The following is a 27540-nucleotide window of genomic DNA, read 5'->3' on the forward strand; positions in this document are numbered from 1 at the left end:
TCATAAGCAACAAGTGTACTAAGTTTCAAGTTGATTGGACTTCAGCTTCATCAAAAACTACCTTGACCAAAAACTTTAACCTGAACGGACGGACGCACGCACAGACGGACGCACGTACGAACGAACGGAGCCACAGACCAGAAAACATAATGCCCCTCTACTATCGTAGGTGGGGCATAAAAATGTACGTACTTGTCGACGATTCGTTTATACGCCTGGATAGAAAGTTACGGAACTATAGCGCAATTTAAAATATATACATGTATACATTGAACATAAGAAAGAAACATACATTTTGTGTAAATTGGGGTAAAAGTTTTGTAAATAGACTAGTCCACGTATGCCAACAGTATGTAGTCATCGAACTCGATAGACTATCATATACCAAAAGAAGAAGAGAACCAATTTGATTTAAATACAGGTCGATATATAACTTCCTTTGGTTCATCGACATTTGATTGTTCTCGAATAAAGGAAGAAATTCGTCATCATCACAATTGTTCCGACATTCATGTAATATATATGCAACTGGACGTACACTAATAATCCCCAAGGGATGTGAATATTTTCTAGGAAAACTATTGAATATTAAAGTTACAAATCAATTTCGGGATTTATTTTCTTTCTTGATATTCAATGACGGCAATTTAAAGAATAAACTGCTTGTTCGCTTTACGGGCATTCTTGCCAGACTTATAATTACATTCAAAAAAGGAGAATATGACATTAAATTCGTTGTCTTTTTTTTTTTAAACATCATTGGTCAATTAGTTAAAGTATTATACGTTGTGAGACAAAGACTATTTTAATAAGGACGTTCCCGATTATGAATTAATTTGGTTGACGTTTTTCACGCTTGTAAGAATATATATTCGTACTTTTTCGATTCCATTCCAAGAAGATCCTTAAATTTCCTGTCAATTTTTTAAAACATCTTTTTTTTCCTCAAATAGCTGAAATATTAAATTGAGAATGGAAATGGGGAATGTGTCCAAGAGACAACAACCCGACCATATAACAGAAAACAGCAGAAGGTCTGCAATGCAGTGAGAAATTCCTGCATCCGGAAGTGTCCTTCAACCGGCCCCATGACAAATATATATGCTAGTTCAGTGATAATGGACGTCATACTTAAGATGATCTCTCAAACTGCATCATAGGTGTTCTATTCTGTGACGGTTAAAAACTCATTAGAGCTTATGTTTGTCTCTGTTTGTATACCTTGCCGACTCTAAATAAAGCTTATTTATTATTATTTATTACAGAAAGATCACGGTAACCCGTCAGCGTGGAGGACAAGTGCTCCTCCGTGCCTGATAATTCTTATTATATTTTTTTTTGTGAAAGAGGGGGTGCGATTGCACCCGACACACCTCCCCTTCCGACGGCCTTGATATTTCAAAAAATACTTTACAAGACATCTTAAATTTTTTAGAGGATTAAATATTCAGTGTACAATGCTGAAGACAGATTAAAAAGCTATACATGACATAAGACCGTACATTGGTTTTAGCTCGTCATTAAATTTACATTTTTGGCACCGAGATACAGTATCAAGCTAGTATTGTATTGGAATTATGCTATAATAATGTTATAGTAGTCTCAATAAAATTAAAAAAGTTTGGAGATACTTATTGTGGAGGAATTATAAACTGAGATTTATCTCTTTTGAAAAAGTTTTTTTAAATGCTTTTTTCAAACGCATATTTTTAGTTTATTTTGGGTTTTTACCTAACTTGACCAACGTTCAAAAACTTGTCTTCTTGTAATCAGAATATGGCTTAATACCGGTAATAACCGGGGTATTGTAAAAGTGACATATTCGGGTATTCTAACGGTCGACTTCCTGGCAGGCTTGTTTAATTTAATACACAATGAACAAGGTCAATGAATCACGTGCGTGATCGCGAGTGAACCAGGTGTGCACAGGTAAAATTGATCAATTATACCATACCAATTTAAAACTGTCCGTGCCTGTGTACAGAATTTAACAAAATTTAAAAGTGATTATAAGAATAGGTATGTATAGACCAAATTCCCATGTTATCTTATTTCAATTTTACTTTTATTTATATTTCAGCACCTATTTTTCCGTTTTATATACAATTTTTGGTCCTGTTATTTTTTAATCAGTTCGTCCCGTTTATACCCCCATATATATGACTTCAGAAAACAGTGCTATATTTCAAAACTAAAGCCGTGTTTTATTTTTTTTATAATAGTTCATTTATTTTACATGTGGAATAAGAACCTCTATTAATAAACTTCGGACTACACAAATGCAGAATATTCTGTGCAAGTTTGCCTTCGTCTAATGAGATAAGAGAACTGAAAAAAACTGTCATATAAAAACAAGCACGCTCAAATCAAAAGAGAAAAAAATAAGTGAAAAAAATTTAAGTGAATCAGCAAAATTAACAAAATTTGATATCGAGTGTATTGGTAATAATTTTTTGTGTTTTTATAGTATAGCTCCTTCCATTATCCAAATGATATCAGATAATCAATATCATTTCATAAGATTAACCCTTCCGACCTCACTAAAATCTGAGACTATGTGTTATAGTAGTATCAGCTAAAATCTAAAGCCAAACGCTAGAAGTAACTAGAGGCTCTAAAGAGCCTGTGTCGCTCACCTTGGTCTATGTGCATATTAAACAAAGAACACAAATGGATTCATGACAAAATTGTATTTTGGTGATGGTGATGTGTTTGAAGTTCTTACTTTACTGAACATTCTTGCTTCTTACAATTATATCTATAATGAACTTTGCCCATTAGTAACAGAGAAAAATATTTGGAAAAAATTTACATAAATTTACCAAATTAATGAAAATTGTTAAAAATTGACTATAAAGGGCAATAACTCCTTAAGGGGTCAATTGACCATTTAGGTCATGTGGACTTATTTGTAGATCCTACTTTGATGAACATTATCGCTGTTTACAGTTTATCGCTATCTATAATAGTATTCAAGATAATAACCAAAAACAGCAAAATTTCTTTAAAAATTACCAATTGGAGGGCAGCAACCCAATAACCGGTTGTCCTATTCATTTGAATATTTCAGGGCAGATATATATTGACTTGATTAACAATTTAACTCCTTGTCAGTTTTCCTCTAAATGATTTGGGTTTCAGAGTTATAGGCAAAAAACTACATTTTACCCCTGTTCTATTTTTAGCCGTGGTGGCCATCTTGGTTGGATGGCCAGGTCATCGGACACATTTTTCAAACAAGGTACCTCAAAGATGACTGTGGCCAGGTTTGAATTAATTTGGCCCAGTAGTTTCAGAGGAGAAGATTTTTGTAAAAGATAACTAAGATTTACGAAAAATGGTTAAAAATTGACTATAAAGGGCAATAACTCCTAAAGGGGTCAACTGACCATTTCGGTCATGTTGACTTATTTGTAAATCTTACTTTGATGAACATTATTGCTGTTTACAGTTGATCTCTATCTATAATAATATTCAAGATAATAACCAAAAACAGCAAAATTTCCTCAAAATTACCAATTCAGGGGCAGCAACCCAACAACAGGTTGACCGATTCATCTGAAAATTTCAGGGCAGATAGATCTTGACCTGACAAACATTTTTACTCCATGTCAGAGTTCCTCTAAATGTTTTGGTTTTTGAGTTATAAGCCATAAACTGCATTTTACCCCTATGTTCTATTTTTAGCCGTGGCGGCCATCTTGGTTGGTTGACCAGGTCACGCCACACATTTTTTAAACTAGATACCCCAAAGATAATTGTGGCCAACTTTGGATTAATTTGGCCCATTAGTTTCAGAGGAGAAGATTTTTGTAAAAGATTACTTAGATTTATGAAAAATGGTTAAAAATTGACTATAAAGGGCAATAACTCCTTAAGGGGTCAACTGACCATTTTGGTCATGTTGACTTATTTGTAAATCTAACTTTGCTGAACATTATTCCTGTTTACAGTTTATCTCTATCTATAATAATATTCAAGATAATAACCAAAAACGGCAAAAATTTCCTCAAAATTACCAATTCAGGGGCAGCAACCCAACAACAGGTTGACCGATTCATCTGAAAATTTCAGGGCAGATAGATCTTGACCTGATAAACATTTTTACCCCACATCAGATTTCCTCTAAATGCTTTGGTTTTTGAGTTATAAGCCAAAAACTGCATTTTACCCCTATGTTCTATTTTTAGCCGTGGCGGCCATCTTGATTGGTTGACCGGGTCACGCCACACATTTTTTAAACTAGATACCCCAAAGATAATTGTGGCCAAGTTTGGATTAATTTGGCCCAGTAGTTTCAGAGGAGAAGATTTTTGTAAAAGATTACTTATATTTATGAAAAATGGTTAAAAATTGACTATAAAGGGCAATAACTCCTAAAGGGGTCAACTGACCATTTCGGTCATGTTGACTTATTTGTAAATCTAACTTTGCCGAACATTATTGCTGTTTACAGTTTATCTCTATCTATAATAATATTCAAGATAATAACCAAAAACAGCAAAATTTCCTCAAAATGACCAATTCAGGGGCAGCAACCCAACAACGGGTTGACCGATTCATCTGAAAATTTCAGGGCAGATAGATCTTGACCTGATAAACATATTTACCCCATGTCAGATTTCCTCTAAATGCTTTGGTTTTTGAGTTATAAGCCAAAAACTGCATTTTACCCCTATGTTCTATTTTTAGCCGTGGCGGCCATCTTGGTTGGTTGACCGGGTCACGCCACACATTTTTTAAACTAGATACCCCAATGATGATTGTGGCCAAGTTTGGTTCAATTTGGCCCAGTAGTTTCAGAGGAGAAGATTTTTGTAAAAGTTAACGACGACGGACGACGGACGACGGACGACGGACGACGCCGGACGCAAAGTGATGGGAAAAGCTCACTTGGCCCTTCGGGCCAGGTGAGCTAAAAATATTGATTTTCAGTCCATCTCTCTATACTTGGTCTTTGAATACAAGATTGAAAATATCATGCAGTAAAAGGTAAACAAATTTTGTTTAAATCGTTTCACATTTGTCATTTTGGGTCCTTTTATGGCTAACATTCCAGATTGGATTTTTCTCATTGTTGAAGTCTGTGAAGATACTTATAGTTAGTTTCTGTGTCATTTGGTCGCGAGAGTTGTCTAGTTGGCAAACATACAACATCTTCTTACTTGAAATTTATATGTACTGTAGCTGTATATGTTTGAATGTTAAGTGTTTGTACTACATGTATATCATATATTAATTTTATACTCAATAGCATACCTTGCAATTACTTTCATCAAAAGTAACATTAGTTATATAGTTAGCAGGCAGGAATGCTGTTTTACCAGCATCTACTGGTTTCCATTTCATATTTCTGTTGCATTGGAAATATACCTCTGACTTTAGCACACACACAGTCTTATCTTTCTTGGTGTACTTTGCCCCACTGTTGAAATTTGCTTTAAAATCAGTACCTAAAAATCAATCAAATTCAAAACAAACATGACAAATGACATTGAAATTTACTGTTAATTGAAAATTGTCATTATAGTTCAGTCAAATAAGGTTTAACCTCAAACTTATTGCGTCAGAACATGTTTTAGTTCTAATCTATAGGATTAAGCCCAAGATATACACAGAAAAAAGTCCCCATAAAATTTAATGTGAGGAAAACTCAAAATTAGCATTTCAATTTCATAATCATATATGGAAATAAACAATGGAAAGGGATGATAACTCTGCAAATTTGAGTCTTTTTTGTCAGTTTTTGGTTGATTTTCTTAAAATTATGTAAAGCATGATACTTTGGTGAGGTTGTACATTTGTATTTGACTATATCATACCATCTCCTGCTCATGAAATGTACAAAATCCAGGTGTTATGCTTTTGGTTTTTTTTAAATCACACATTTTTCATTAAAGAAATTGCAAGTTTATGGTTTTGTGACCATATTGAAAAAATAATGTGAAATTTTGTTTTTAAATCATATTTGTTCAGCATCTACCTTGTTTAAAGAAACTTTAAACCACAAAAAGAAGGATTTTTATGCTTAATTATCTTTATTAAGTTTAAGATTCTTTTCCTTCCCATGTTGAAAAATTTAACAAATGGTCAACTAATCATTTACGAAATCTAGGTTGTAGCTTGATAAAAGATATGAAAACACCTTTATAGTTGTTTGTTATACTCTAAAAACAGCTAAAATATCAAGAATCAATACATTCTGCTGAATAGAAGCAGTAAAATTATAATTGTGTATCAATTTCTATTGATTGTCAGTTTACCATTTGAAGGTTGGTGGTTTTCTCTGGGCACTCTGGTTTCCTCTGCCATTAAAAACTGGCCACACGAAATAACCCAAAAGTGGCTTTAAAACAACAAAAATCAATCAATCAATCTGTTTTCTGACAAGCTAAGACTATAAATAGAAATACATGTATAATAAAGTATTTATTTTGGATTGTCACTGGAAAACCGAGAGTTATAGATAATACTAATAGCTGAGTTATTATCTTGGAATATAGGCAGTGAATGCATATATCTAATTTATATTCTTTTTTTTTCCTACTTTATTTTTAAAAGAGTACAGATGATATCGCTTTAATTATTTTTAACAATAAATAAATATGTCACCAATTTATACAATAAGTTACCTGTATTGCCTTTTATTGCTGAATATGGATTTTTGTTGGGTATTAATTTTCCTACACTGTAATTTTTCGTTTCATTTGCTCCAGTTCCATTGTAAGTCTGCACACATATACTAGAAGTACTTCCACATCCCATACTTGTTTGCAGTCCATGACAGAATCCCATTATTACAGTAGAGTTTCTATATCGATTCCAACCAATTCCTTCTTTCTGTGATGTAAATAACCAGTAACTAAAACATATACACAAATTTCAGAACTGTAGCATGCAGACTTTGAGGTTTACTGAAAAGTGATAACTGTATTTGTCTAGTTTGAATTTACCACAGACGATAGAATTATCCAGTAACTAGTGCATGTAATAAAGAGTACAATATGTACTTGTACAAATGTACATGTACATGAACTAATACTACAGTTTAAAATCAAATAAAAACATGCAGTCAGGGGTACTACTTGAATGTACAAGTAATCTTTATTTACTTGAAGAAGTAAAAATAAATATACTTAAACGAGTTAATTATAATGTTTGAATAATCTCCCCTCAATTTTCTCACAAATTCACTTGTATAAGGGATTTCTTTTTTACAATTCCACAAAAATTCTCAAGTTTTGACATGTAAAAACATATGCCTTTAATGATTTTTCCCAGGTTAGCTCAGATTTTTTTTTATAATAGTTCAATGTTTCATCTCATTTATAATTCAAAAAAGAAACTGATTGCACAAAGATGTAAGTATTTGCAGCAAGGCCTTCAAAAATTACTCATGTATAAAAACAGTATTAGATAATTTAGTCAGTTAATTTATTATATAATCAGAGGTGGATTTAGAATGGGGACCAGAGGGATCAGTCTTTAGTTTTCTATGTTGTTTCTTGTGTACTATTAGGGACGACATCAAAAGATCGATGTAGGATAAAAAAAACTTAAATCAAATAGTTTGGGGGTGGGGGGGATGAAATTCTGCAAGTTTTGTATATCTAAAATCGATTTTTACATATATCCCTATTGGTAAATCAATTTTTCCCAAATTAAGTTAAGAGGGGGGGGTTTGGGGGTTCAGTGAAAAAACTATGTGAATTAAGTTTTTTATCCTACATTGAACTTTTGATGTTGTCCCTTATTTGTCTGTTTATCTTTTTCATTTTTATAGTCATGGTGTTTTCAGTTTATTTTGTATTATGAGTTTGACTATTCCTCTGGTATTCTTTCACCCCTCTTTTATGGATGCATGTACAGCCAAATATTTTTAAAAGCCATTCAAGATATCATCTTTTTGGACTGACTGATCGATATCTTTCATCAACTTTGTAAAAGATAAAATGAATCATAATATAACTAGTCCAAATAATAATGAAGTCTAATTATTAAAAGCTATTTTATATTTTTGCTTTGATGCCTTACGGGGGCATATATATGAGGGGCATAATGGGGGTACCTTTATGACAAATAACGTTAAAAATTCTTGCCAAATGACGTTAAGTTATTCTTGCTGTATGACAATAAAATGTACACTTTCTTAGACTATAAAAACATATGGACTGATTTTGACAGATCACGTTATTTTTTTCCCCAAAAATGATGGTAACGATAATTATTTGACACCTCTGACAAATCACGATAAGGATATTTTGACGAATCACAATAAGGATATTTTGAGAAACCACAGTAGAATTTTAACCAATTTGATGCTAACCTTAACCAAAAATGACTGTTTGTTGTCTGACGTTTAAGGGCATTACTACCCTCATATATACAAGTCACTGGTTGATTCGATCAAGGCGTCAAAACAAGAAAATAAATTGGAATTTCTAGACCTCATAATAATTTATAGGTATCCTTTTCCTAGCTAAAAAATATAACTTTCTTTTTAATTTTTTTTAATTGATTTATAAGCTCAGGTTTATATTCATTTCATGTTTTGCTAAAGAAAAAATTTCCTTGAATATCTAGCTTCAAACAGGGACTTTCTTATATAATACTAACTTTAGTCAGAGACATATAATACATGTATTATATGTCTCTGCTTTAGTATAGAAAGTCCCTGTACAAAGTCACTGTTTAAAAACAGAGTAGTGAAAAGGATAAGTGTACATAGGAGAACAATTCCTAAATAAAAAAAAATACCCTCCCCCTTTTTTAAAACTGTTACATCAAAGGGAGATAACGTTATCCTCAATGTGTAGTCATGTGATTTCCAAATGAGGTCATAATCATGATAATGGAGACATCGTATTTGTAAACAGAGGAACAGAGGAACGGGAGTGTAGACACGTGAAGTCGTATACTTTGCTCAAGAAAAAAGGTAATATGCTTCATATTCAGGTACGTTTATAAAAAATGTTAACAAGGAAATCGAAACCATATAAAACTTTAGATTTGCTGTGATTGTTCGCCTACCATTTTGATAGATTCCCAACTTTAAAATTGGAAAACGTATCATTTGGACAAGTGTCACAGTTCGTAGGTTTTGTTACGATAGAAATAATCAGCATCGCTCCAAATAGATTCATAATACACTTTAAAAACATATGAATTGACATTGTCGCCACCATTTTCTATCATGTGACGTCTCGTGATAGTATTTTATGGCGGGAAATTTGAAAAACGAATAAAACCCAAAAAGTTTCAGTATTTTTATATTAAAGTATGTGGAACACTGTCAATCAAATTAAAAAAAAAGAGTTAGATATGTTTGATGTACTTGAATGCTGAAGTTTTACTTTTAAACAAGTGCACATGTAAAGCAAAATTATATCCGGAGTGAAAGGAGTACTGGTCCGGTAAGGGAGCTACCATTTGATTTTTATGGGGGGGCTAGGATGAAAAATTTTGTCCTGCATTTTTTTTTTAGTTGTAATCTCTGTCCTGCCTTTTTATTTTTCACTCTATTCGGTCCTGCATTTTTTTTTGGAGTTTATCCTGACTTTTTTCTTAGGCAGCAACCATTTGATTTTCTGGGGGGGGCTATGGTTTTTTTTTCTGTGCAAACTTTTTTTTTCGCCTGCGGCGAAAAACAATCTATTTTTTTCGTGACAAGTCGAAAACAATTTTTTTATTTCAATATTAGCATTACACATAGTGGCAGCTGAGGGTGAAACAAACAATTTTTTTTTCTCAGAATCAAAAACAAATTATTTTTTTCTCCAAAAACTGGAAACAAACTTTTTTTTCCAAAAAAAACCATAGCCCCCCCCAGAAAATCAAATGGTTGCTGCCTTATACCTTAATTGTCATCCTGACTTTATTTTTGCAAGTGTCTCATCCTGCCTTTTTTTTTTAACTCAAAATTCCTGTCTTGCCTATTTTTTTCAAATTTCATCCTAGCCCCCCCATAAAAATCAAATGGTAGCTCCCTAAGGGCCGATATTGGCCTCACAATTCAGGTTCATCTATTAACGAAATATTTTGGACACTTTTTAAACACTTAAGTGTCTATTTCAATTCCTTCAATCAGTTTATGTGAAAGATTTGAACTGATTAAGTCATTAAAAACGTTCCGATTCAAGCTTTTTAAATATGAAAAATCTATCAAATATGCAAAAAATCGTCACTTTTCAGATAGTTTTTGTCAAAAATGGAAGTGGCCGCATCCGTGTTCATCCTCAACCTTTATATATGTTATGTTTATCATCAAATACAACTTACATTTCAATGTTATGAATGAACACGAATGCGGCCCGCCCCACTTTCATTTAAGACGGAAACCGTCAAAAATTTTACTAAAATGCTAAAATTGTGAAGATTTCAGTAATTTAGCATGACTAAATGATGTAAGTACCCGAAATATGTGCATTGCATGGTCAAAAACAGCCCATATTTGTGTAGCAGAAACATTCTACTTTCCAATAAATAATTTAAAGATTACATTTTCACAATTTTGTAAAACTGCTATATTTTGGGGCCAAAAAAGGGTTTTACTGAACCTTCTCCTTTGATCCGGAGGAAAAAATGTCACAGTAGTTGTTGTTATTTTTTTATCTGGAGGAAAATATTTCCCTGGGATATTTTTTCCTTTGCCGTGAAATTCTATCTGGGTAGTTTAACTATTGAATACTTATTAGAAAAAACTTATCCTTTACAAATACTACGAAATCATAATAGTGTATTTGATTTAAGGCTAAATTGTTAAAAAAAAAAAAGATGTATTTTAATGGGATATATTAAATTTCACAAATTATCATTGAAAAAATTTCCTGAAATATTCAAGTAAATATTCTTTTAAAAAGAAAATTATCTTTATCATGAAACATAAGGATTTCAAAGAAAAACCAGATGTAATTTCAAAGATCGTAATTGTGAAATAATATCATGATTAATAAGGTAAGTGAAATACATGTAAAAGTATCTCAGTACAAATATAAATTAAAAAGTAAAGGTAGAAATATAGTTGCAATACTACTGTTAACAGTAATGGAAGAATTTGATTATGATGATATTTTTGTCGAGCCTGCAACTTTTGTTGCAGAAAGCTCGACATAGGGATAGTGATCCGGCGGCGGCGGCGGCTACGGCGGCTACGGCGGCGGTGTTAGCTAACTTCTTAAAAGCTTTATATTTTAGAAGGTGGAAGAACTGGATGCTTCATACTTTGTATATAGATGCCTCATGTTACGAAGTTTCCGTCAGTCACATGTCCAATGTCCTTGACCTCATTTTCATGGTTCAGTGACCACTTGAAAAAAAAAAGTTCAAATTTTTTGTAATGTTGAATTCTCTCTTATTATAAGTAATAGGATAACTATATTTGATATGTGTGTACCTTGCAAGGTCCTCATGTCTGTCAGACAGTTTTCACTTGACCTCGACCTCATTTCATGGATCAGTGAACAAGGTTAAGTTTTGGTGGTCAAGTCCATATCTCAGATACTATAAGCAATAGGGCTAATATATTCGGTGTATGGAAGGACTGTAACGTGTACATGTCTAGCGGGCAGATGTCATGTGACCTTGACCTCATTTTCATGGTTCAGTGGTCAAAGTTAAGTTTTTGAGTTTTGGTCTTTTTATCTAATACTATATGCCATAGGTCAACTATATTTGGTGTATGGAAATATTTTATGATCTTTATGTCAGTCGCACAGGTTTTATTTGACCGTGACCTCATTTTCACGGTTCATTGCACAGTGTTAAGTTTTTGTGTTTTGGTCTATTTTTCTTAAACAATAAGTAATAGGTCAACTATATATGTTGTATAGAAGCATTGTTAGCTGTACATGTCTGCCTGGCATGGTTCATCTGACCTTGACCTCATTTTCAAGGTTCATTGGTCTTTGTTTAGTTATCTTGGTTAATGTTAAGTTTATGGTACAGTTGTTATAAAGCTTAGCTTTATACTTAGGACTATCAACATAATATCAATGATTAGTATAGAAGGCGAGACATTTCAGCATGTGCACTCTTGTTAACTATATAAATCGTTTTGTCTGGGGACAAAGATGTAGTTGTTGATTATATGGAAATCAGATAAATCATAATATAACAATATATTGAAATAAAAGCAATTTTAACAGCTGGATAGTATTTATCTGTGAAATGTTATAATCTGTCTTCTTAAAACATCTTGTATTTTTAGTCATCTTTTTATATAAATGAATATATAAAAAATAAGATTCAAGAAAAAATTTCACTATTAAATAGATTCAGTATATAAATACATGTATATTATATTATAAATTCTTTAAAATATAAATTGCTTACAATTACCGCCCTTTGATAAATTATGCAAATTTGTTCTACCTTTGTGAAACATTTTATAATTAAGTCAGGTATTTATTGATTGGAAGTAACTTACATAGTAGTTAATGGGACAAATATGGTACAGCAAATATATACTGGTACATACTATCCGGTACATACTATCCGCATAACACAGATAGATTTTCACTCCTCTGGAAAAAAACTACCTGTGAAATACCATGTCTGGAAAAAATTACTGTGACAAATTATCCCCAGGATAAAATATCACAGAGGAAGAAATAAACCATTACACACATGGACTTTCTCCTAAAATAGAACTCTTAATATCTTAATATCTACATTCTATATTCATTTTATATTTGTGTACATCGAATAATTATGACTAGATGTCATAATTATTTGGACAGCATTATTCATGAGCAGATCAAAACCTACAAAACAAGGCCTATTAAATCCAGATATTTAAAAAAAAAAAAGGGGTGGACTCCCAACCATCATATATAGATATAAGAAGATGTGGTATGAGTGCATATGTTTCAGTTTTAAAGCATTGGTGTTTTATTAAATGGGGTTCCAACCCAATGAACCCCCAGGCCAGAACCCCCCCCCCCCCCTTTTTCAGCCCCAATATTTATCAACAACTGCAATTATTTTGAACAGCATATAAAAAAATTCAATCTAAATTATGTTTATGACATGTTCTCAAACACAAAATTGAAAATTTGTTTGATAGGTGATGCATTTATACATGTATTTGCCTATAATGTAATGTATGTATCATTCACATGTTTGAATATATGTAACTGATATACCTATCATGTACCATATACATGATTTACCTGTGTCAGAGAGGATTTTTTTTCACTTTATTTGTTTAATGCATAAATAAAATTTTAAGCTTGTTTTTTCATGAAAAATAAAGTGGCTTTCAAGAGAGAAATAAATTCAATGCATGTACATGATACATCAATTTTTTCTAATCATGCTAATGGTCACAGGCACTTGTCTCAGAATTTTTTTTCGTATATATACCTTAATATAACAAGGTATATATGAACAAAAAAATTCTGAGACAAGTGCCTGTGCTAATGGTATATTGAAAAAAAACCTCTTAAACTTTTCACGAAAATTTTGTAAGAATTACCACCAACATGGTAAGTCCAAAACACCAAAATTTTTGTATTAATATATATACAGTATTTTTTACTCTTTCAAATGAATTCTACATCAAATACTTCCCTCACATACAATGTATTGCTTTTCTTTTGTCAATATGTTGTTGGTAACAGGAAAGTATGTTAATGATGTAATTTACCACTCTAAAATGTTCTATCCTGTAACTTGTATTTTCTATCCTGTTTACCAATAACCAGTATTGCATACTGCGTATGCTAAATTGCAAGGATAAAGATCAAGATTGATTGTAAGTACACTGAATTGTTCATTACTTACGACTAATCTTAGTTGTAAGTTTGTTTATTTTGTGAAACTAACTCCTGAATTATTTACTTCATTTATAGGTTACCCGCTATGAACATGATGAAATGTTCAAAATATTTTGTGGTCAAATTTTACCAAATCTTTATTATGTTTATAATTTGTAAAGAACATGCAGATCATTAAAAAATTATCTATGAAAATAATATTTAGGTTGCATCTGTATTAGTTACTTGTTTCTGTGCCTCACTTTTAGTTTTAGATATAGATAAATAAATATATCTTATTCAGGGGCGGATCCAGCCATTTGAAAAAGGGGGGTTCCAACTTTATGTCCCCATTCAAATACATTGATCGTCCAAAAAAGGGGGGGGGGTTCCAACCCCTGGGACCTTCTTCCTGGATCCACCAATGTTATTCATTTGAGATATATTTTGTAATTTTGTATAAATCACTGGCAGATGAGAGAAAAACAAATTTTGGTTTAAATTCATTAAAAAAAAACTACATCAAATAATGGTTTTATAGAGTATACATTGTTCCATCTATCTATCTCATTATGAAGTGACTCTATATTATGGATTCATTCATTTTCATTGATATTTGATTTTGTTGTTATACAACCGTAAAAAAAAAATTGTGTCGTATAATGATATCATGTCGTTTGCGTCGTCGTCCGAAGACACATTTAGTCCAGACAATAACTTTAGTTTTAGTGAATGGATCTCTGTAAATTTTTACCAGAAGGTTCAATACCACTGAAGGAATAGGGTTGGGATTGTTTTTTGGGATTATGCTCCCAAAGGTTTAGGAATTAGGGGCCCAAATAAGCATTTTTGTAGTTTTCAGTCAATAACTTGTGTTAAATGTATAAATCTCTCTGAAATTAAACTACAAATTTCCATTCTACAAAAGGATGGTTATGGGGGGGTTATGGCTCAAATCATTTAGCAATTTGGGGCAAAAAAGGGGGAAAACAATGTTTTTTTCTTGTTAAAGGACAATTTAGACAATTTAAAAGCAGTGTAAGGGAGGTAATCCAATTCCATTTAAAGAATACTGTTATATATTTGTTTGATTACCTCTTTTACACTGCTTGAAATTTTGTTTTAAGAAATGATGCTTCTCTCGTAATTAGGGGAGTATAATTTTTCTCATTTCAGATTTCAGAAATTTCTTCAAATATTTTTTTTGAGGGGATTAATATTCAACAGCATAGTATATTGCTCAAAAGCAAAAAAAGTAAATTTAAAGTTCATTAGACCACATTCATTCTGTGTCAGAAACCTATGCTGAGTCAACTATAAGTTAATCACAATCCAAATTCAGAGCTTGACAGCTTGAATGTTATGTCCATACTTGCCCCAACTGTTCAGGGTTCGACCTCTGTGGTCGTATAAAGCTGCGCCCTGTGGACATGGTGGAGCATCTGGTTTTACCATGGTCTACAAACAAGCCTATAGTCATGATAGTTAACTCAAATTGTACTTCTTTCAACATCTGAATTTATGGATCACCATTACCCTTGAAAATGGTATCCAAGGAATGATAATGAATCCAGTCTATTCTATTTTAAATGTTGAAAAAATATGGTACATGTCATACTGATATTCATCTGTCCAGATTGAATTTATAATATATTGTGATTTCTAGCAGAAAAGACAAACGTGTTATCTATAGTTGATTAACCCTTTTAAATTACTACCCTTTAAATCAAACAAAATTAAACAAAATGTACATTTATTACCATATATATACAGTTATATTATTTTACATTCCAATCAAAATCAAAATAATTTTCATTGACCCTAAAGCACTAGATGTAAAGATATATATTTTCTGCTATGTTGAGCACCTGTTTGTTGTGATATAAACATTATACTATTTTGTAATGACTTGTTATTAAGTATATATATATAATGTACATGATGTATGGATGATCATAAGTAAACTTGTGATCTGTCCAAATATGAACTCCGATCACTCATCATCATCTATCATAATGCTTATAACATTGTATATCAACATGTACTATTACCTTAAACTTTTAGTTACATTTTTATACGACCCCAAAAAAATTTTGGAATCGTATATTGGTATGATTGCGTCGTCCTCGTCCGAAGACACATTGGTTTCCGGATAATAACTTTAGTTTAAGTGAATAGATCTTCATGAAATTTTTACAGAAGGTTCAATACCACAAAAGGAAGGTTTGGATTGATTTTGGGGACGAAAGTCTCAACGGATTAGGAATTAGGGGCCCAAAAGGGGCCCAAAACAAGCATTTTTCTAGTTTCAGGATAATAACTTGTGTAGAAGTATTTCAATTGCTCTGAAATTAAACCGCAATGTTTAAAACCACAATTCTAATGAAATTTGTATGTAACAATTTTTTTCATTGGCTAAAAGTTGCCGTTTAATCCACAGTTGACTAGGCGAAACTAAGGAGGGACAACCATTTTGAAATGATTGAATCAATAAATGTTTGATTACTACTACATTAATCGAAAATAAAACAACACCTACCTCGAATTTGCCGTTTTAATGTAAATTTATCCGAATTTGAAGCGTCCATTTTACGTAATAACCCCCAGTTTGTAAGTTTTCCTTTGTATGAAGTCACGTTTACCTATGACGTCTTTGCGCCAAAATCTTTCATGAAGTTTCGCAGATTTTTTTTTTATTTGTCAAATTTAGACATTTTTCCAAGTTTTATCGTATAATTTCTTTTTGTAATGCATTAGAATCGGAATAACAGTACTGTAGTAGAAGAGTTGCCACCATCAATTTTGATTTGACGGTCGCAAATCTCCGTTTTACTTTCTCCGCTACGCGTCGCCAGTAAAACTGCATTTGCGACCATCAAATCTACAATTGACGGTGGCAACTCTTCAACTACAGTACTGTTATTCCTTAAGCAGAAGGTTTAGATTCATTTTAGGGGTTATGGGACCATAGTTTAGGAATTATAGGGCCAACAAGGGGTTATTCAAAACAAGCATTTTTCTAGTTTCAAAACAATAACTTGTGTGTAATTGTATGGATCTCTCTGAAATTGTATCACAATTTACCATTATAACAAAGGGGAGGCTGGGATTAAGTTTTGGGTTAATTGCCCAAAATATGTAGGAATTACAGGCTAAAAAAGGGCCAAAAAGAAGCATGTTTCTAGTTTCCAAACAATCATGACAATAACTTGTGTTTAAGTGTATGGATCTCTCTGAAATTGTACAACAAGGTTCCATACTACAAAGGAAAGCATGGGATTGAGTTTAAGGGTTATTGCTCCAAGGGGGTTTTAAAAAGTTGGGTGGGGGGATTTTTTGTTTACCATTTTTTGAAGGGCTTAATTCCTTTTTTTTCAAAATTTTTCCGATTTCGAATTTTGAAAAGATTCAAGAAATCTCCAATTGCACAGTATTGCAAGTATTGTGCAATAGTTTTGTTAGATCTTTGACCACATTAATTTTGTGACAAAAACCTATATTATGTCAAAAATTTGATCACAATCCAAATTCAGACAGAATCAAGCTTGAATATTGTGACCAAATTTGCCCCAACTGTTCAGGGTTCAACCACTGGGGTCGTATAAAGCTGCGCCCTGCAGAGCACCTGGTTGTAAATGTATTTGCAAAAATTCATAAACATGAAAAACCTTTAAATATATATTTCAATAACAACCTCATAATTCTCTAATATTTAATAAATATTAGTTAAATAAAATGATAATTAGATGATTAAATTTAATATCTTATAAGTTTGCATTTGTATTTAAATTACCTATTAAATTATATCAATATTATTTTTAAATTTATCTTTCCTTAAACTGCTAGCATTTCATACCATATGAAATAGTAATTACCTACAGTTAGACTGTTATTTGAAATTAGGTTATATGCTTCAGTACATTAACTTCAAAATATTTACCTATCCTAGTCATTGTTGTATATAAGTAATAAGGTTATTTAAAAGTTGTTTAGTTGGCACAATGTTGTATTAATGGTATTGCCACATAAATGTAGTCAGATCTGGAATTACGTGTAATGTGAAAATGTGAAAAATACACGTACTTGTGTCTGATTAAATGAATTAAAGAGGAACTAGATTTATCTTGATTCAATATATTAGTAGATCGATACCATATATCTATAATATTTGAAGAAAGATTTGAAAGTATAAAGGTATGTGTATAATATGAAAATGTGTATACTATAATTTAACTGAATGTTTATATGCAGTATAAACAAAAAAATATGTTGTGCTTCTGCATGTTCTAAGGGACATAACATTTAGTTATTCAAGATTTAATATACATTTTGAACATGTTTTAGTATGATGTAGATGTTTAAAGTTTTGTTGCTCAACTTGAATATGTTGCCTGGTGAAAGTAATCATCCATCAAGCAATCTTAATTAGATATACATGATATAAAAGTAATGTTTCAATAAAAAGCAAATAGCTGTCTTAAAAGTCTTCTAACTTTATGATTTTGTCAATCATCTTAACTGTAAGCATGGTAAGTTATAACTTACATTATCATATATCTATAATACTAAAATTACGAGGTCCAATTTGTCAGCCGTCATCACGTAAAAACGACGAATCAAAGAATTCAACTTTATATACAACTAATATAGTACAAAGGTGTAGATTAAAAATTACACCACTCCAGGCCCTTTTGTTTTCCACGTAATTAATATCGCCAATAATTAGGAAGTTCCGGGTCGAGTCCGATACCGATACCAATAGTATAATCACCTGTTCCCTATTACCTTATCTGTACGTTCCGCATCTGACAGGCGCACCACCAAACGGTGTATTCAGGATTAATATTCTATATAAACGGGTCATAATCACTGGGTTGACACTACTAAATTGTCAAATTGTTACCTATTGTAGTATTTTAATCCGTAAGACTTTCTAAGATAACAATACGAATACTAAAAATCTGGACTAAAAATAAGTTTCAATTTGTTAGAGGGCATGACGTAAAACAGCGAATCAAAGAATTCAACTTTATTTATAACTAATATAGGACAATGCTGTTGATTAAAAAATACTCCATTCCAGGACCTTTTGTTTTCCAAATATTTAATATTACCAATAATTGATAAGTTCCAGTTCGATGGGTTCAAACAGAAAGATTTGAAAGCAGAGAAAATTGTGTATCTTATAATCGGCATGACTTTATCAGATGACAGTACTAATACTAAGATAAGGCTTGCGCATAGTTATATACTTTAATTCAGTCACGGACCCGCGATATCACGGGTGTGTTCTAGTAGTTATAAATTTATTAACCATCAATTAAATATCACTTATGATATATACATTGCTCTACCAATTTCATGTTTAAATCCTGAGCCTAAAATGATTAAAAACACTTTATTGCAGATTTAACCTTTGAAACTTGTTATATTAATTTTAAGATAAACATATATATTATAGGAAGATGTGGTATGAGTGCCAATGCGACAACTCTCCATCCAAGTAACAATTTATAAAAGCAAACCATTATAGGTTTAAGCAAGCTATAAAGGGAATAATGAATTCAAATTGAAATTACACAAACATGATTAGGAAGCTTGAAGGAAACAATATATATTATCAAGATCAACATTTTTTAGACTGATATTGTGCAGCTTATATTTTAAATGTTGGCCTACACATTAAGGAAGATTTTAGTACGATTTTAAAGATAGAAGATAACTTTCAGAGAATTGATGTGAAGTTTCGTTTTGATTGGTTTAATTTATATTTGTAATTATGACTCAGTCAATAAATATCTGAACTTATGAAATAATTAAACTAATTTGAACCTTAATTTGAAATTTGCTTTAAGCTTGTAGGTGGGTATATTTTTTTGACTAAAAATACTGAAATGGAGGGAAAGGTAGAATTAAATATCCAAATAACTACATTTTCAGGTTTTTTTTCTTCAAATTATCCAAAAATGTTTAAGATTCTTATAGTAGCAAATTATACCTAGCTATTGGATCAAAACATGTTTCATCAAAATAAGTTACATAATTGTGTTTGAACTAAATCTTGTGGCTTGAAGACACATATATATATATGTTTCTATACATGATATATATACAGTGACCTACATTTTGTAACTATTATTGAATACTTAGCTAAGTTTTCTGTGTTAGTACAGGGTGTCTTTGAGTGTAAATTTAGACCCAGGACAAGCTATTTGTTAGGAAAGAAGGAAGTTCAATAGTACATACATATTGTTATGATTTCTTACTCCTTCATTTTAGGTGAAATAACAATATGTTCAAGATAACAGCAAAGTTTGTTCAGGCAACCCATGGGGGTGTGCGGACCCTACAGAGAGGAATGCAGACCTACACAAGATATGCATACTATTCATTGAATGATCGGAAAGGAACACAAGATGGGTCTATGTCAAAGAAACCATACCAGCCTAGGTACAGTTTGGAATATGACAGACCAGAAGACTTTGTTAAATCCCAGGTAAAATAGACAGGAACTTGTTGTATTTTCAGTGTATTAAATAATTAACCACCATCAAATTTAGCTGTGGTCTGCAGATATACAGCCAGTGCTGTCAAAATTGTCATATATCTTTAAGTAGATAAGCAAATGATTTGATGTTGCATCAGTTTACTTAAAAAAAAACACCTAATAAGTATCACTTTTTTTATCGCAAAAATCTCGGCATTTTTCTGACTAAAAGAAATATCTGTTAAACTGAAAATTAAGTAACCCATTAATTGATTGGCTTCACCTGACAGTTTTGGTGCCATACACATGCATTGTTAATTAACACCAATAAACTGTATTCAATTTGCTTATTACATTGTATTATGTAAATATAAAGAAAATTTGAAGTAAATAATGAGACCGTAACACAAAAAAAGACAAGATTCAAGCACCAATTTCTTTGGTGGATATCAATTTTGGTGGATTGAGGAACTATTGCATATTCTTTTAAACTTTATTTCTTGGTTTTACCAAAGTATCCATTAAAGATTCATATTGATAGAAAATGTGTACCTTGTTGAACATTTAAATCTAGGATTTACTTAAACCCACAAATTCCAGGGGAAAAAATGATTCAACACAATGATTAAATATTTTAAATTGAGCCTGAAACATTTTGAGAATATTTTTTTAAAGATTTTGTTTTATTTATAGTGGTGCAAAAATCAAAATGACTCCGTCAACTATGCAATCTACAGAACCTTAGTGGCCTTGTACTTCCTGTTTGTCGTGATGTACTCAGCAATTGTAGGAACGCTGAAGATGAAAATGTTTATAATGTTAACCTACTGGTCTCTATATACCTTAACAGCATGTCAGGTCCTGAGGGCATATAATGTGTGGCATTACATCTCTTTAAAAAGGCAGAAAAAAGGTATTGATATGGCTACTAATATAAAACTATGTATTCATTAATTTTATGGATATCAATTATCTTGAAGTATTTTCATGAATATTTGATTTCATGATTTTGGCACATCCTGCATACAAGCCTATAGAAAAAATTTACTTATATGCAGGCCTTGAGAAAATCAAGAAATCAAATATTCATGAAAATACATTTAAATTTATGGTTCTGACACCTTTAACCATATAATTCAGGAAAGCTGGTATCACATGAATAATAAATATAACTGAACTCACTCACTGTAGACTAAATATTACAAAGAAATTTACATTGTAATTAAAGGAAGTCTAAGGTTGAGAAGAGCTTTAAAATTGTTCTTTATATCTACATGATCAAAGTACAGTGTAACTTGCCTTATCTAACACCTGAGTATTACATTCTGCTCGAACGGACACATTTTCACACTCCCAAAATAATCCTTAATTACATGTATTATTGTATATCAAGGTAAATAAAATCCTGACTTCAATTTGATTTGTGGTACCAATTTGTTCAAGAAATGAAATCACCAAATTTCAAATTTCAAGGTTAGAAAAAGAAATTAAATAGAATGTTTACCATGTTTACTTAGTAATTGCAATTTGATAGTCTGAAAGTCTTGATAATTTAAATTTGATGCATAATGTCACTCAATTCAACATCACACATTATGTTCTTCAGGGGGATATTTCTTTGTGTGATTTTGTATACAAATTAATAACCTGAACTGTTTGAAAAATAATTTTATGCCTAAATTTAGGTGCAAATGTATTTATTCTAATGCATTCTAGTGTCATTGTTTATTGGGATTACACATTAATCCCATTCTGTTATCATTTTTTTTTTTAATTTTGCATTGCTGGTACATTTCATATATTTCATCATTATTTTCTTTCATCTATACCCAACACTAGCTAGGGTATAATGCTTTCGACCCATCTAACTGTCATCTTGTTTTCCGGAGAATATCAAATACTTTATCAGATTCCAACCTTACATTGATGTATGGGCTAATATAAGAAAAGGAAGATGCTTCATTGTTTTGACTTTGGTTTTGAGGTCACAAGAGCTGGAGTAAAGGTCATAGTTACATAAATAAACCAAAAGAATTTTGTGCAGGAAAGTGGTGTCTAACATCTAAATCAATTGTTATATGTGTGATTGTAACTTCAAACAATATTCACATTAAATGTTGATTTTGAGGTCACTCTGGTTAAGGTCAAGGTCAGTTCTTAAAATAAACTGAAAAATATGAAGAAATACATTACAAAATAATAAAAAAAAAAAAAAAGATGGCTCTTATCCTGCTAGATTGTTGTCTCATTGACAATGATTGATGTATAATTTATTAATATTTTCATGTTTATTTACAGATTTACAGATGATTAAAAGATTGAAATGGCAGTGGACTTTGTATAACATCTCAGTAGGTTCTGCACCAATAGTAGCTATATTATACTGGGTTATAGCTTATGATGGTGAGTTGAATACTTAAGGCCTTTTCATTGATTAAAAAAAAAGTATGATTTAAAGTATTTGTGATAATTGATAATTACAAAATGATTTTTTGTAAAAAAAAAACATACTTAGGCTAAATATGCAGCTGCATTGATGTCATTTAGCTCAGATTTTTTTTTTTATTTGTTCTTTGCTAATCCTTGCACAAAATAGTAGCCTATGGAAGAATTGTTTAAAGGTTGTTGGCGATTATAAAGATACTGTAAAAGCAGAAACTTTCGTGGAGGATTAAATTTTATGGAAAGAATATATCCACGTAATTAAAACCCCACAAAAATTTACCCTTCATATAATATCACTTCCATTTAATGAAAACCACGAAATTAAATCCCAAAGAAATCTTATAAAGTGACAAAACCACGAAATTTTAACCACACGTGACGAAAAATAATGTTTCTACAGTTAATAAATTATAAAACAAGAATGTGTCCATAGTGTGCTCCGCTCCACTCGCACTATCGTTTTCTATGTTCAGTGGACCGTAAAATTATGGTCAAAACTCTTAATTTGGTATTAAAATTAGAAAGACCGTTTTAATCGAACGTGTGTACCAAGTTTCAAGTTGATTGCACTTCAGCTTCATCAAAAACTACCTTGAGCAAAAACTTTAACCTGAAGTGGGACAGACGCACCGACAGTGAACGAACAAACACAGACTGAAAAATATAATGTCCATAAATGGGGCATAAAAAGAAATACTTTGTCAAATGTAGTTTAAATCTTTGTTTATTTAAATATTAAACTTACAAAAAGTACATGGACATCCTCAAAAATACCCCTACAAAATCAACCAAATTAAGTTCCTAAAAACAAAAGTAGTAATCATTGCCATGATTGTATGAGTAATGAACTTCAAATTTCATGATAATTTTCTGTTCTTTCAGGAACAGGATATAATTTCATCAACGTAAACACACATGGCATCAATGCTGCATTTATCCTGTTAGATACATTTATAACCAGAATGCCTGTGAGACTACTCCATGTTTACCAGAGTTCATTGTTAGGCTTCACTTACGTTATTTTTACCATAATTTACTGGTCCTTTGGAGGATTGAACCAGTTTGGACAACCATATATTTACACTGTTCTTAATTATGGTCAGTCACCGAAAAAAGCATTTATATATGTAATGGCAATATGTTTTATAGTTTGTCCTTTAATACACAGCTTTGTATTTTTTCTGTACAGATTCAGGGTGTTTATTCATAGATATTTGACCACTATGGATAAAAGGGAAGCACTTGTTCATAACAGGGATAAATAGACTTCAGTATTATATTATATTTTTTCTAATTTGTCTTTCAAGCCTATATTTCCATAATGCTCAAATGGAGCTATGCAATTGCTCATATTGAAGCTATATACTTGCCTTAGCTAATTTTTTATTTGTTATTGTTTAGTCAATATAAATGTTACTGTCCATGTTTGTCAAAAAAGAAGTTGAAAAATCAAATGTAGAAGTAGAAGATCTGTTTAATGTTGAGTTCACACGTAATTCGAATTAATTTAATTCGCATTCGAAACATTTTTTTGTTCGTTTAAAAAAGAAGAGTGTGTGAACGCGAATAGCCAATTCGATTCCCATTTGAATTTAATATACGTGTGAACAAGGCATAATATAGTGTTTTGCTATGAGTATGAAGTAATTTTGGGTTCCTTTAAGGAAAAAAAATCTAATTTATTTTTATATTAACATTTTCATCACAATAATTGTAGCTATTTTATGCTGCAGTATTTAAACATTATAATAGTTCAATGTCTGAAGAATATCAACTTTATTGTATTTGTCATACAACAGTTGAAAGGCTCAGTAAACCTTGACAAGCCTCAAACTATTTAAAGTAAAAAAATTGATATATTTCTTACTTAGACCTAAAGTTTTATATTCATTTTTTCATTCATGCTAAAGTTGCATTACATAGTCAGTCCCTTTGTTTTTCCTTGGTATATAAATCACAGATATTATAACTTTGTATTTCATTTGAATCTCTTAAATATTTTTTTTCATATAAAGAACAAGAGGGTTTTTTTTTTCATTTTAAAGTACAAAGTGTTTTTTTTAGAAGCAGTTTATCATTATGTCATGCATGAACTTCTGTTATAAATATGCCATTTTTTTCTTATTGAAATTTCACTATGTATGTTCAGTATAGTTTGTGTTATGTATTGTGCCAATATCTATCAATATATCAGCATTATCAACTTTGAAAAATAACTTCTGGCTACAACAGGTAACTTAAACAATAAAAAAAAAAACAAAAACACATGAGGCTGTTTTCTGCTCTTCTGATCTTCTGGTTGTTGTCTCTTTGACACATTCCCAATTTAAGGTGGTACCGAACACTTTCACTAAAACTAATTTGGCTCATTTAATTTTCATAAAATTTTGACGTAGTATTTACTTTGACCCTTTGACAAAAAAATAAAAATTTCAATAAATTTGAACCAACCAATTTATCAGAAAAATTACACTGGTTACATAGCAATTTGACAAACACTTATTTTGATCATTGAGAAGCTTAATATTCCCTTACCAACACAACGTTATTAAAACGTTTAGCTGATTTTACAGAGTTATCTCCCTGTAGTGTTAGGTACCACCTTAAGGAGGCTCGAGGGTATAAAAATTTCAGAAAAAAATTAAACATTTGTTTTTCATTACAAATTTTATTTATTACCTTTTGTAGTTGTTTCTTTATCATATGGTACAAAAATTATTCAAAACAATTAATTCGCGTTGGCCCCAGATGACTTTCAAAATGTATACATCATTGAAAAAGTTCCAAATTATCTCCCTTTGGTAGAAAAATGCCATTTTTTGGCTTTAAAATTGAAATATCTTTTTTAACTCATCGGTGACCTATATTTTTTAATATAATTTCCATATATGCTGTACTTAAACTAAATTATTGTAAAATTTGAGCGATTTCTGTAATAAATTTCTTTTTTTTATTTCGATATTACCTTTATTTCTTCTATTAGTTCAACAGAAAAAAAAACACCTTTACAAACATGTATGCTTCTTTCGAAGGCAGATTGTGAGCGCAAATGAGCGGTGACCCCATTTTTTTTAATTTTATTTTTCTATTTACTATAAAATAAAGTTCATTTATAGAAAAAATATAGAGAAATCCTATATAAATGATTTAGACCTGTGAACCCCCTTAAGCTAGTCCTTTCTTTAATACAATTCAATGCAATTTATGTATTTGTCATTCATGTGTCTTTATTTGTATGAGATTTTTATATTAGAATATTGTCTGATATATTTACCATAATTTATTTTAGTAAATGATGTTTTAAAATTATAGCCTAATTCTTTAGGTTATAAATATGCTTGAAGGACTTCTCACAAACAAACTCATGACAAAAATAATCACATGTGAAGTACTGTCAACAATAAACATCAATGATTTCCCTTGTTTATATAACTTTTTGTGGGGGGGAAAGATTAATCAAATTTATATGTAGAAGGGAAGTATGCAAAGTGTAAAATTATATATATAGAATTCAAAGTTATTGACAATATAAGATTACTCAAAGTTATTGACAATATAAAAGATAACTCAAAGACATCCATGAAAGAATAGATGCACGAGTGATCTGAATGACCTTAAAACAGCATTCATCAAATACAAGAGGGGAGGTAACTCTTTGCAAAACTTTATTGCAGTGAATTCTTAAGAAAAAACATGAATTGCTAATTTCACAATTAAAAATAAAGATTATCTGTAAAGGTCATCATGATGCCCAAGTGCATATGCCCATGGAAAATATAGTGTGACCACTTATCTTTTCTATCTTCAACATGGTCCTTCAGAGAACTGCAACCAACTTTCTGTTCCTAATAATTTTGGCTCAATCTCTATGCTATCTAGCTTTAGCTACATGCTTTTGCAAGAATTGATTTTGATTAGATTTAACTCATGTATATCTTTATCAAACTGCTTCTGAAAAGTTTAGACTTAATACTGGGGATTGAAATTAAAAAAAGGTACTGATCTGGTTTAATAATTTTTGAAAGCGATCTGAACAGAGTGAATTACATTTGAGTTGAATAAATCTGATGATAATGTTTCAGTTTCATTCCTGGTTATTTTATATAAGTTTTGTTTATTTATTGTTTGACCAAGATATCCATATTTGGATTGACTAATATATAGAGCTCACTGCAGAAATGTTTTGCCAAAATCAAATGTCATAATTGAAATTGTTTTTCATATTAATCATGGTGCTGTGATTTTTTTAAAGAATTTAAATTCTCATGCTGAATTATTTTTATTTTTCTGATTATCATATTGGTGAACCAACATATTTGGCTTGCGAGTCGTTTTGACACATAAGTTTTCATTCAATATTTTTCAAATTGTGTGTATTACAAATTTTTAACATGCAAGTCTTTGTACATTTCGAACTATTACTGTACTGATTTAATGGAAATAATGAAATACATGTTATTTTTGAAACCTTTTTGCTTATTATAAAAAAGTTTGTCATAGATCTTAAATCAATGTTTCTTTCAATAATGAGACAAAGATACTTGTAATTTTATAGATTTAAAATTATAAACAAGCAATTAAACCAAAAAAGTATTTTACAAGAAGCAAATATTTCTTTTCGTTGATTATTAGTCAATCTTAGTAGTTACATGGTATATATAGTAGTAAGAGTACATTCCTGTATTTTTGCAGTTTTATAAATTAAACTTTACACAGATCATTCATACATTACGACATAAAATTAATTTCATTTTACATAATGAACAAGATAACATTTTGTGATGGCCATTATATAAATGTGATATTTAGGAATCAAATAAAATGAGATATTTCGTGATTGTTTGTTTACTTTTG

At 30.9% G+C, this 27540-nt stretch overlaps 2 protein-coding genes across 5 annotated transcripts in view; one reads left to right on the forward strand and one right to left on the reverse strand.

Moving 5' to 3' along the window:
- Nucleotides 1-9205, reverse strand: part of LOC143072061 (uncharacterized) — a 23391-nt gene extending 14186 nt beyond the window's left edge. Inside the window, exons 1-3 of the mRNA XM_076246844.1 lie at nucleotides 9031-9205; nucleotides 6633-6862; nucleotides 5260-5453 (exon numbers count right to left, since the gene is read on the reverse strand). Of these exons, the coding sequence (XP_076102959.1) occupies nucleotides 5260-5453; nucleotides 6633-6862; nucleotides 9031-9185 (579 nt within the window). The 5' untranslated portion in view covers nucleotides 9186-9205. The remainder of the gene's footprint in view (nucleotides 1-5259; nucleotides 5454-6632; nucleotides 6863-9030) is intronic.
- LOC143072060 (protein rolling stone-like) lies at nucleotides 8802-27523 on the forward strand. 4 transcript variants are annotated; one of them, XM_076246840.1, is made up of 5 exons: nucleotides 8802-8935; nucleotides 20034-20250; nucleotides 20935-21154; nucleotides 22540-22644; nucleotides 23569-27523. In XM_076246840.1, exons 2-5 carry the CDS (start codon nucleotides 20047-20049, stop codon nucleotides 23949-23951), a joined length of 912 nt encoding a protein of 303 aa, XP_076102955.1. In that variant the 5' UTR covers nucleotides 8802-8935; nucleotides 20034-20046; the 3' UTR covers nucleotides 23952-27523. The 4 variants fall into 4 exon arrangements, with proteins under 4 accessions (XP_076102955.1, XP_076102956.1, XP_076102958.1 ...); XM_076246841.1 differs by having other exon boundaries at nucleotides 8834-8955; XM_076246843.1 differs by lacking the exon at nucleotides 8802-8935 and adding an exon at nucleotides 13687-13753.
- Nucleotides 27524-27540: the final 17 nt, after the last annotated feature.

The sequence above is a fragment of the Mytilus galloprovincialis genome, chromosome 4 (genome assembly GCF_965363235.1).
Source record: "Mytilus galloprovincialis chromosome 4, xbMytGall1.hap1.1, whole genome shotgun sequence".
NCBI lineage: Eukaryota > Metazoa > Mollusca > Bivalvia > Mytilida > Mytilidae > Mytilus > Mytilus galloprovincialis.